The sequence below is a fragment of the Megascapheus bottae genome, chromosome 4 (genome assembly GCF_031878675.1).
Source record: "Megascapheus bottae isolate mThoBot1 chromosome 4, mThoBot2.hap1, whole genome shotgun sequence".
In the NCBI taxonomy this organism is placed as follows: Eukaryota; Metazoa; Chordata; class Mammalia; order Rodentia; family Geomyidae; genus Megascapheus; species Megascapheus bottae.
This window is the reverse complement of record NC_143512.1, coordinates 40,468,677-40,481,206: the sequence shown is the minus strand read 5'-3', so window position 1 is coordinate 40,481,206 and position 12,530 is coordinate 40,468,677. Positions and strand designations below refer to the sequence as shown.

Genomic DNA, 12,530 nt, shown 5'->3' with positions numbered 1-12,530 from the left:
GACTCATCTGTAAGTTTCCTAAAAACTCAAGCTGTTTCATGGTTCTGATCCTTTGTTCCCCTCTTTCCTTATGCTGTACAATAAACATTTCTTATGTGTTTTCAGTTAAACATTTTATCTTTTATGGAACTTTCTCTGATGTCTCTTCCTTATTGCCAGACTTCTGGAATGTCATTAAATCTTAATACATTTCATAAAGTCTTTTTCCTCCTTCCTAGACTAGTAAGTCATCTGTTTGCATTAATATCATTTAATGTAGCACCTAAAACAAACCAGGCCCAGTAATCATTAAATGCATAGGATAAAGCATGAACATAAGTCAGGGATTTGATCACAGTAAAAGGGAAAGTATATACTAGTTAGGTTGATGAAGAATTAATTTTTACCTGTTTGGAGTTGGTTAGATATAGCTTTGCTCCCAGATTTAAAATTTGCAGCTTTACCAGATCATCTTCACTAGTGAAACTTTTAGCCATCTTCCTCAGGACATCAGGAGCAATTTTAGGAACTCGTTCACAGTTTTCTCCAATCAGCCAAAGAATACTTGCTCTAGCCACAGGAACCTATTAGGAATGGATCACACAACTGAAATGGATAATCATACTCTAACATTAACACAGAAATGGCTTACTGTTATCCAAGTTTTACATCTATTAATTTGCTAAATGTACATCTAGGAAGTGTTTATGTTCATGGACTGTCTTAAGTTATCAAAAAACAAACAGATAGGTAATGAGCCAAATCTGGCTGACCAGATTGTTTTTGCATTATCTTTCACTGCATGTGTGCTATGATGGTGAAAGTGAGTTGTTGCAATGAAAACTATAGGGCCCCTAAGCCAAAAATACTGATTACCTAACAAATTACTGAAAAGGTTTGCTGACTCCTATTCTACAACAGGTCTCAAGCCTCAATGTCGCTTAAAAATTGTTACTAGGTTAATTTTTCTGTGTTGAGCCCCAGGAATGCATGTATTAAAAAGCATCAGTGATGATTCCGAGGACAAGTGGTTCACAAATCACACTCTGAGAACATATGGATAATACAGAAAAAGAAACTGAGTCATTAAAGGCTATGACTACAAAGCCACTACTATCCTCCAGTACGTGCATCTATAGCAGCAGAAATATATCAAACTCATAAATCAAGATCTGCTTTAAAAACTGTGAATCCCTGTGTAGTCAACAAAATAAATAAGGATAAATTTGCCCAACACTGCACTTTGGCATTATATTTATAAAATAAAGTACATTTCAATATAATTTGTTTTCTTAACAATCACTGCTTTGCGACAAATTGGAAACCTTCCATCAGAACCATTAAGGCCAACATTTTAGAGTATGTAAATTACTTTTATTACTATTTGCTTATTTGTATCCTCCCCATTGCAAAAGGAATTTGAGAGGGTGTGTAAATTAGTTTCTGTGAACATTTTCACCTACCATAGAAAATTTGTTGTGCTGAATAATAGATGAAAAAGCTGATGGCCATCATTAAGTGATGGCATCAGAAGACAACACTTTTTGAAATCTTTTTATAATTTCTCAAACTTTAAATGGTTTCTGTAGTTGCAAAGCTATCTCTGCTATGACTACAAAAGAAGAAAGTGAAAATACAAACCTTTCCATGGTTAAACTTTTATCACAATATTTAGTATCTCAAATTGTCTTGATATACCCATCCTATAACAATAAAAATATGAACCACCTATGTTGAATCTTTTACCAGAATCAGAATGAAGTCATCAAAACCCTTTAACTCCTCAAAAAGTATATATTCCCATAACTAAAACAGAATTATCTTTAAATAAATACTAAGTTTAGACTGACAGAAAAAAAAACCAGTTTACTTATATAACAGAAAAAAAGATATAAATGGTATTACAAATCTATTCATGCAGTATGCTAAAACTAATACCCTTACTGTATTACTGATTTCTGGAAGGAAAGAGGTTATTTCTAATGTTCCAAAGGTTACACTGCATTAAGACCTTACTCCCAATCTATTATTTCAAATTGGGCTAAAGAATAGTAATTGAGTGGTACATTAAATTTTCCAGTATGGGGCAATTCAAGTCACCTGCCACAATGAAAAGTACTTCTAAATAAGAATATATGAGCAACTTCATATTTCAGTTATGCTAGATTTATTTTTCTTAAACATTTTATAATATATTACCAGTATAAAAATTAAAATTCTTCCACATATAGCAATCTATTATCCCAGTTAAGAAATTTTCTTCTAGTATTCTATTCTCGTTTGCAAAATGGCTAATCTCACAGTGAAGTAAGGTTTTTAGATTCTTGTTCAGATGTTTGAATATATTAAGATCAAGATAACAATATTTGAATATTTTAAGAATTTAAAATGCACAGAAAAAAGCAGAAAAGCAGTGATCACAGTGGTAGTCTAGGGAGGATAATATTTAGAATTTTCTAGAACTAAGTTAACAATTTCCAAAATAAACATTCATTTTGAAAAACCAGAAAAATTATCCACAACCAGAAATAAAATACACCAGATTCTTGGTAACAGCATTTTATTTTTAAAAACATCAGGACACTAAAGGAATCAATATTTCCTTCTTTTCCTAGAGTTTGAATTTTAAAATTTTCTGATTTCTATTCTCCTTTCTCAATTAACAGGATTCTTATGTTTATACCTCTGATACTATAAAGATATGATTAGTATGTTAAAAGATTCAAAGTGAAAACACTGCAAATAATAAACTTATTTTCTGTGTTTTTTTCCAACCACAGAATAAATAGAAACACTGAACTAAAAACCAAACCAGTAATACATGCAGCAGAAGCATGTGAGTGGGAGGGGGGAGCATGAACACATACACATACAGTCATACACATACTTTTATCATGAACCTCTTCAATATTCTCAAAGACAAACTGGATTATAAACGATATTGCCTGATTCTTTATTCTAAATGCCTGGAGCAAATGGTTAAGTGCACTTTTCAAACCTACTAGAAGGCAGTTTCCACTGCCATTTTAACCCATTAACTTGCCTGCAAAAACAAATAATGATGCGTAGCCCACCACAGCCATTATAGAAAGGCATCTAGAACGGTTTTACAGATCACTCTGTAAGAAGTTCAATTTAAAAGCTATTGTGTTTCAACAACAGCCCTCTACATGGTTCAAGCCTGAAGCAAATACTCCACAAACATCATTTTTTTTTAATTTAAATTTGTCAAAGGTAAAATCAGTAAACAAACTGCAAACCAGATCTAAGATCCCATGTGTTTCTGAACTCAATATACATTAAAAATTAAGCCTAAATTGCATTAGGGTGGTAGGGCATAGAGACGGAATGTGTGACATGGCAGGTGTTCACTGAAGCATCTGGGCCAGAGTAAAGTGCCACTTTAATATTACTCAGTAGACTTATACAATAACACCTCCCAATTGTTCTTTTATAATATGAAATCTCCACCTGTCCCATTAAACATTATGTGAAATCCATTAAGCAATCCTTGGGTTGAATTTTATTCTGAAAAAAAAAAAAAACAAAAAACACAATAACTATTACAAAAAGCAGTATTTAGGGGCCAGGAGTATGGCCTAGTGGCAGTGTTTGCCTAGCATGCATGAAGACCTGAGTTCAATTCCTTGGTACCACATATATAGAAAAGACAGAAGTAGTGCTGTGCATCAAGTTGCAGAGCACTAGTCTTGAGGAAAGCCCAAGGACAATGCTCAGGCCCTGAGTTCAGACCCTAGGAATGGTTAAAAAAACAAAACAAAGCCAAAAACAAACAAAAAAAACAAGTTAGTATTTACACTAATGAGGGACAGACCAAAAGGTAACAGTTATAATCACAACATATAAGTTAACTACTGCAGATAAAAAAATCTATTCAACTTGGAGGAATTATCTACTTTTCATGGTTACTACTAAATGAGTAATGGAATAAAAGTCCTGAATATGATAAAAAATAATCTATGTCTAAAATAATACATAGGTAACATCAATTGGCCCTATGTAATTTGCCAAGCACTGTTTTTAAAAATCATGTAAATTCTCAATCATTACAAAAGCACTAAGGTGGTTCTCCCATCAATCCTGTGTAGGTAGTATAGAAGGACACTAGAGTAACAAAGATGTCAGAACACCCCATCACACTTCAGCTTATCAGTGGTAGAGTTAGGACTACAATAGAAACTATCTAGACTTTACACTAGACGACTGGCCAGATACCAAGTGACCATCTAAATTAGAAAGCCAACCAGCAGGTCAAGAAGACTGGCTCTGGCCCCACACTGATCATTTATGGCATGGGGGCAAATAATATTACCTCAATGGACTCATTTACTCAACACAAGGATCATTTTGGTGTCCCATTCTGCCAAACTATTCAGTAGTTCCCAGTCTCCTGTTGTCATCCCCACAGACAAATTTTTCAAGGCACTGTGGGCCACCCTATTGCCTGTTTTTCACACCACTACTTGATTTCCCCCCTCAGGTTTGTTCACTCCTTCTCATCTCTTTCTATACATATCCTATGAACAGAATTACAAGAAAGCAAGTTAAATAATGGCCTTTTCTCCTTTAACAATTATCATTGTTTAAGACAATTATCAGTTTAAGACCTTACCTCTGGGTCTAAAGGTGAAATAGGAAAGAGATTCACAAAGATATCATGAAGGCTCACAAATATATATCACAAATGTAGAAGTCACTTGCTCATACTTAACAGTAATCATGTGCTTAGTCAGATTAATAAAACCATTTTCTGAAATGAAAATACTGTTCCTATGTGACCAGCTCTTGGGATTAGGATAGCAACATTCTGGGGATTTAATTACTACTCTTTCCTGACAGTCAGGTTTATATCTGCTACATTCTCACCATCTTCTTCTTTTTTAAAATAGCAATTTGTGCATTTGTTTATCATTCTTAAGAATTCTGTACAACAAATTGTCATGCTTCCTGCTTCAGGCACCTCAGCTTCCTCATGAGAATCATGATTCGTAAAAACTCATCACTATTTTCTTAAAATTCAGATGTGTGCAACAGAATCATATGTAGTGTCCTTAAACTTGTTTTAAACTTTCCTATTATTCGATTCCAGATTTGTCTACTTTTGCTTCCCCTTGGCCTTATTATCAGGAAGGTTATTATATATATTCTCTTTCCAAAGGGCTGGGTATAACATGTATTTATTAATTCTATCTTACAAAATCAAGTTTCTTTCCTTTTTTTTTTTTTTTTGGCCAGTTCTGGACTTGGGCTCAGGGCACTGTCCTTGGGCTTTCTCAAGGCTAGAGCTCTACCACTTGAGCCTCAGCACCACTTCCGGCTTTTTTTCTATGTATGTGGTACCAAGGAATCGAACCTGGGTATTCGTGCATGCTAGGCAAGCACTCTACCACTAGGCCAAACTGCCAGCTCCCCTTTTTTATGTTTTTAATGTTGGTTCATCATTCCCTTGGGTTTGTTAAAGGCAAACATTATGTTTTGTATTTTGATCTTTACTTAAAAAATAATAGTATTCATAACTACAACCATATAACACATAATTTAGAATATTTTCTATTTGATTTTTTTGAAAGCATTTAATGAATATGCTCCTAAAAGTGGCTCTTACCTATTAAATAGACAAGGTTTTAGCAGCATTTACTAAATCAAGTTTTTTCCATAACTTTCTCTGTATGCTTGCTTGCATCAATCCACTATGAATACCTAATATTAGAATAGTATATCAACGTCATCTACAATAACTATATCTTATCAATTTCACCTTATATTCTGAATAAGATTCTTTCCTCTACATATTTTATTCAATTGCCTTATTGTCTGTGCAAACAGGTTTGGCCTTCTTAGTGTCTCTGTAAATTGGTGACATTTCACTTATAATGTTACTTTTTTTCTACTTAAATGCATTTAATTAATTCTACCACTTTCTTTATCAAATTTAATCTCTCTTTCTTTGCCTTCTTATTTTCAACTTTCCCTTGATTAAGGTGTTTTGATTATAAATGGCTAGCTTTTGCTTTCACTCCAATTTGAAAACAGATTTTTTTGGAGGAGTACACATTCATTTATTAGAATAAAGGTTCACTTTTATTATTATATATAAACATATTATATTGCATACTGAATTATATTATTATAAAGGATCACCTTTATTCTAGCATATGAATGTGTAGCAGAATTATTTATTTATTTTTGCCAGTCCTGAGGCTTGAACTCGGCGCTCTACGACTTGAGCCACAGCACCACTTCCAGCTTTTTTTCTATGTAAGTGGTACTGAGGAATCAAATCAGGTCTTTGTGCACGCTAGGCAAGCACTCTACCATGAGGCCAAACTCCTGACCCTTATTTATTATTATTATTATTTAAGAATTTATTAGCATTGATTTTTACATCATATTTCAAATGTCATGTTTAACAAACAAGTATCCAAGAAGGGAATCCTTTTATATAATCACTGGCACTTATGTTCTTAAAATTAAGCTGAGGGTTTATATGTCATAGATACATATTAATCTATGTAATAAAACATTATGTCTATAAAATATATAGCCCATCATAAATATCTCCAAGACCATGTCCATAACATCGGGTCCCCAAATATTGAGTCATTGCTCTTGTACTGTTTGGATCTAATATCCACATATTAAGGATACCATGCACCTTTTGTTAATTTGGTCTTGACTTAATCTCACTCAATATGATTCGCTCTAGCTTCATCCACTTCCCAGCAAATGCCATTAATTTATCTTGTTTGTTGGCTATGTAGAATTCATATATATATATAGGGCATCTGGGTTGTTTCCATTGCTTGGCTATTGTGAATAGTGCAGAGATGAACATAGCTGAGCAGGTGTCCTTATCATATCCTGGGTTATGATGTTCAGGATAGATGCCCAGGAGTAGTACGGCGGGATTGTAGGGAAGGTCTATTTCCAGTTCTTTAAGAAACTTCCAAACTGCTTTCCAGAGTGGCTGAACTTGTTTACATTCCCACCAGCAGTCTTTTAATGAAAGAACTCAGTCCATTCATATTCAAAGTAGGATATATTTGCTTTTTATCATCTTTGTTGTGCTTATATATTTATTATTTATTTTTTCATTCTTACTCTTTTAACAGCCTCTATCTCTGATTTCCATCACTCACTATTTTTATACACACACACATACACACATGCACAGACTATTCATTATATATATTATACAAACATATATTATATATATGTATATATATTATACAAATATATTGGAATATATATATACTGCAATATAAGAAAGTAGTGGAGCTGGGTGTGGTAGCTCACACCTGTAATCCTAGCTACTCTGGAGGCTAAGATCTGAGGATCAGGGTTCAAAGCGAGCCCAGGCACAAAAGGACCTGAGACTCTTACCTCCAATTAACCTCTAGAAAATGGGAAGTGGGGCTAGGCTCAAAAGTAGGGCTTTGAGCTGAAGAGCTCAGGGACAGCACCCAGGCCCAGGAGTAGGGCAGTAGTCTTTAGCTGAAGAGGTCAGGGAAAGTGCCTAGGCCAAGTTCAAGCCCCATGACCCACAAAAAAAGAAAAGAAAAGAAAGTAGTGGATTGAGAATTACAACCATGACACTTGGAAGGGAAAAGAAATACCACAACTGAAAATAAAGAATAGAAAACATTTGCATGCAGGCAATCTACCCTTTCACGATTAACTCACGATATAGTTCAGATCCAAATATGTACTCCCTTTCTTACGGTAGGGGATATGCTTAAAAATAAATCTCTATGAATTTACCCCAATGCTTTCTTCAAGATGAATGTCAACGTTTTTCAATGTAAAAGATTTAAAATTTCAAATAATCCAACATGTATAGGCATAAACTGTGAACTCATTATAAGCAGAACAAATGTACTTTTAAACTTACCTGCCAAGACTAAATATAATTCAGGACTGCGCACATGTTCTGCAAAAATCACTGACATCACAGATATCTAACTCAGCACAAGAAAAAACTGCTTTCCCTCCATTTATCTAGAAGATATACTAGCTGCAGATAAATGCATAGCACTGACTGTAGATTTCTATAGAGGGCCTCAGTTATTAATACAGCAAAGGTGCCATGTCTGTCAAATATCTATAATCTAAATAGCAAACTTTCAAAGAAAGCTCTTTACTTTTATCTGTAAGCAACAGCCTTTGCAGAAAGTGGCTTAAGATATTCAGGCACATGAAACATACATATATCTTCCCCTCTCTAAGATGTAAACTAGGACCAACTTCACATTTCATTGTCAACTTAAACTAATCTGTAAACTCTTTTTTTTTCATTTGTTTGTTCATATATACAGCACAAAACCCCCAAAATAAAAGAAAAAACAAACCCCAAGCCAAGACAAAACCTTTGATGGTTTAAATCCCATGGCAACAAGTAAAAAGATAAAACTAGAAGTCTACATATACAACCAATTATGAAATTGGTTTTAAACAAAGGAAACGTATGCAAAAATCTATGTATTTGATAGTCAACTTAATGTAACAAAACCAAATTGAAATAGCTTATTAAAAGTGTCCTTATATAAAAATGGCATTGTGATGTACAGTAAAATGCAATAAAAATTGTCATCCTTTGTTCCTTCCCCCCCCCAAAAAAAGAAAGTAGTGGATTCAGGTAACCACTTAAGTGGTTACACTTTAGCTTAAAGTAAGAATATTTTTAAATAAGACAAATTTTTCTTTCAAGAAATTGTCTGGCATAGCCCTCAAACACTGCCACAAATTTTACTTACAAGCAGCTTTATCTAAAGCCTTAACAATTAGAATTGTCTCTTCCTTTTTAACAGAACAAGAACAAGTTTACTAACACAAACCTTAACTAAATTTTACCTCCAAAATTTAGGAATATAGCATTCCACATCCTTATTTTCTTATAATCACATATTTCCTGCCATTACTGGCTTAAAATATGGGGAAAAAGTTATTAACTCTTTCCTCTATTAAAACCTAGTTTTCATAGGACATAGTCTCTTTCACCTATTGACTATTCTCATTTTATCCCCCCCACTCCTTTCTTGTCACAAAACCTTCAATATCCTTCTAACCTAATCTCCATCACTTCCTATTCTGTGTTCCTAAAATTATTCAGTATTTCAGTGTAATTATTAAATTTGCATCATAGCACTTTTCAAAATTCTAATTTACCACTTTTGTAAGACTGCTTATTGTTGAGATTTAATTATGTGTGTAAACAGATACATATATTAGTTTGCAAATATATCTCTGTCTTTTCCATTTAGAATTCTCCAGGTTCAGTCACTAGTTGTTAAGAGAAATGAGTTTTACTGGGAGTTAAATCACTTAAAAAGGTAAATTTCATAGTGTGAAATTATTTTCTCAATAATAAAATAAGACCTGAATACAAAGTATGGTCATTAGTAATAAGGTTACTGTTTCTAGGGTCTTCCAAAAGACAGCACTGGGATTACATGTTGCTATATCTATTCAGTAAAATTTAGATGTGCACATATATGTACTCACATAACATCCAGTTATTCATAGACAAAAACCATGAAACACACAGTGCTCTAATTCCAAGTCAACATTACAAACTCCATTCCTTCCTTTCCTATTTTAGATCTGTAAGTCCCTCTGTAACAGTAGGAAATCTTAGGACCAATGTTGGAATCCACACAGACTTTAGGATGAACATTTACTTTAAGAAAACTATAATTTTCTAAGTGAACTTTGGTGGAACACAACAAATATCTCTTCATGGATACTCACCGTGATGTTATCCAAGAGTTTAGCCATATGTTTAATTATTTCACCATGTTGTGCAGGTTGCATTTGCAGTAATTTCTTTATAACAACCACACTTTCAGCAACAACTATTTCTGAAAGAGACAGAGATTATTCATTTTAAAATATGTGCAATATAATTAGATTTGTCCTGATACGGGCCAAACTTAACAAAATTCTGCATGTCTTATAAGACTAGGTAAAAACTACAACCATGAATATACTTTTCTTGCCTTTTCCAACTCCCAAGGAGTACCCACCTTCTTTGGGTCAAAACTAGCAATTAACCACTTTGATCCTGCTTCTGACATCTTCTCCTCTCTTCCTGATAAGATTCAATTATTCTGTCCTAACCAAAAAACTCTCCGTATCTCCAGAACTTGAACCTAATCACATTACAAAGTCTTCTTTGCTCTGTAATACAATCATGAGCATCAGGATTTGAGTATCTTTGAGGCACCAGTATTCTTCCCATCACAGATCTCTCCTCATCACTTCCAGGTAAATTCACTCTTTATGTTACCTGAGGTTTTCAAACAGCTGAGTACAGTGGGGATATTTCACCAGAATCACAAAATGATTCTATGTCTGGACTCTTCCTATTTTCTGCCTTAACCTAAACAACACTTAATGGTCCTAACTCCAAAAGCAAAGCCTACTATTAGCTTCATTCTGCAAATGAGAAATGTGGAACATATGCAGACTGAGAAATTACTCAAGAGAGCCTTAACATTTACACAAAGGCAGTCTGGTTAACATGTAAGCCAATGGCTGCCACAGAGTAAGTGCAGTATATGATAATACTATGGCAAATTTATATTACCATCAGCTTCCTTTAGAGTGTGAACCACAGAAAGGCAGAAACTCTAAAACTAGTTATCATATTAATCTGCTCCAATCTACACTAAATACTTATTGAATTACAAAAAAAAATAAAATTTAAAAATAGTCTTCCATCCCAATCCTTTCAGTTTTGCGGTGGAAGGTAATAAGGTTACTCAAACAAATTATGTTAATAGTTACCTAAAAGAAATTACTTTAAGCAATTAAAAGTGAAATGTGAATTTCTTCTACTAAAAACCCTAAGGAAATTTATCAAATTAATCTTAAAGAGTGATTAAAGTAATTAAAAGTTCACTAGGCTAAGTGGTTCACACCTATAATTCTAGCTAGAAGCAAAAAATTATACAGATTCTATCTCCACGAACAAGCCAGGCCTAGGGAAACAAGCCTGTAACCCCAGCTATGCAAAAGGCACTGCACAGGTAGAAAAATCATGGCTTGAAGACAGTCCTAGACAGAAATTCCAAAACCTTATCTGAAAATTAACTAAAGCAAAAATGGCTCAAGTAGCCAATGACAAAAACATGGTAATATTCAGCATCAACACCAACAAAATAAAACAAGGGCATAAATAAATTTTAAATGCTCTGGAATTATCTTCTAAAGGAGGAAGGAGTATATTTTATCTGATAAAGAAAAAGTCAACTCACAGGAGGAAATAAAAACATGCAGGAAATAAAAAACTTCCCAGACCTAGACGGCTGGGAAGTTGGCCTAGTGGTTTACTGCTTGCCTAGCATGCATGAAGATCCGGGCTCAATTCCTTGATACCATATTCATAGGGGGAAAAAAAGCCAAAAGTGGCGCTGTGGCTCAACTAGTGGAGCTTTAGACCTGAGAAAGCCCAAGGACAGTGCTCAGACCCTGACTTCAAGCTCCAGGACTGGCACAAAGAAAAAAAAAAAAAGTGTGAACTAGAAAGAGAGTCAAGAAGGCATATTATTGTTTAAAACAAAAATGGGTGGATGACACTTATTTTCCTTGCTGAATGTGATGACATATGCCTATAACTCCAGCATGGGGGAGGAGGAGGCAGAGGGTCAGAGGTTCAAGGCATACTAGACTTCATAACAAAATTACATCTTAAAAAAAAACAAGGGATCATGCCTGTAATCCTAGCTTCTTGGGAGGCTAGATTGGGGACTGGGGTTCAAAGCCAGCCCAGACACTAAAGTCCATGAGACTCCAATTAAGCATCAGAAAATGGCACTGTGACTCAAAGGGCAGAGCAGTAGCCTTGAGCTGAAGAGCTCAGGGACAGCACCCAGACCCAGAGTTCAAGTCCTTCAACTGACCAAACAAACAAACAACAACAACAAAAACCAAGGAGGGGCCGAGAGTTTGGCCTAGTGGTTAAAAGTGCTTGCCTAGCATGCATGAAGACCCAGGTTCGATTCCTCAGTACCACATACATAGAAAAAAGCCAGAAGTGGTGCTGAGGCTCAAGTGGTAGAGCTCTAGCCTTGAGAAAGTCCAAGGACAGTGCCCTGAGCTCAAGCCCAGGACTGGCAAAAAAAAAAAAAAATAAGGAATGGGGTTAAAGCATTTGAACAACACACACAAGACACAAGGCCCTGGATTGAACTCCACCCCTCCCCGCCAAGTATCCAGTCATAAACAAACAAAATTATCTCCTGGGTAATTCTGGCTGGCATTCATGTGGAGTGTTAATACTACATGCTCCTTCCATTATAAAATCTCAAGTTTATAAATGCAATGTTACAAATATATGTTTACAAAAAATAAATCAATGTTATTTGAGAAAAAATTTCATTCCAACTTTTTCATTAAAGCACTTAACACAATGTTAGGGCTTTCGACAAATACCTACGTGTGGGAAAAACAATCAACATTATGGTATAAGGAATAAAGAACTATTTCAGTAAAAAATAAAGTTATTTTTCAAATACAGTATACACAGTAAT

At 34.5% G+C, this 12,530-nt stretch overlaps 1 protein-coding gene across 1 annotated transcript in view; it reads right to left on the bottom strand.

Moving 5' to 3' along the window:
- Positions 1–12,530, bottom strand: part of Ap3b1 (adaptor related protein complex 3 subunit beta 1) — a 203,345-nt gene that overhangs the window by 99,450 nt on the left and 91,365 nt on the right. The window contains exons 14-15 of the mRNA XM_090331736.1: positions 9,748–9,857; positions 387–563 (exon numbers count right to left, since the gene is read on the bottom strand). Of these exons, the coding sequence (XP_090187862.1) occupies positions 387–563; positions 9,748–9,857 (287 nt within the window). The remainder of the gene's footprint in view (positions 1–386; positions 564–9,747; positions 9,858–12,530) is intronic.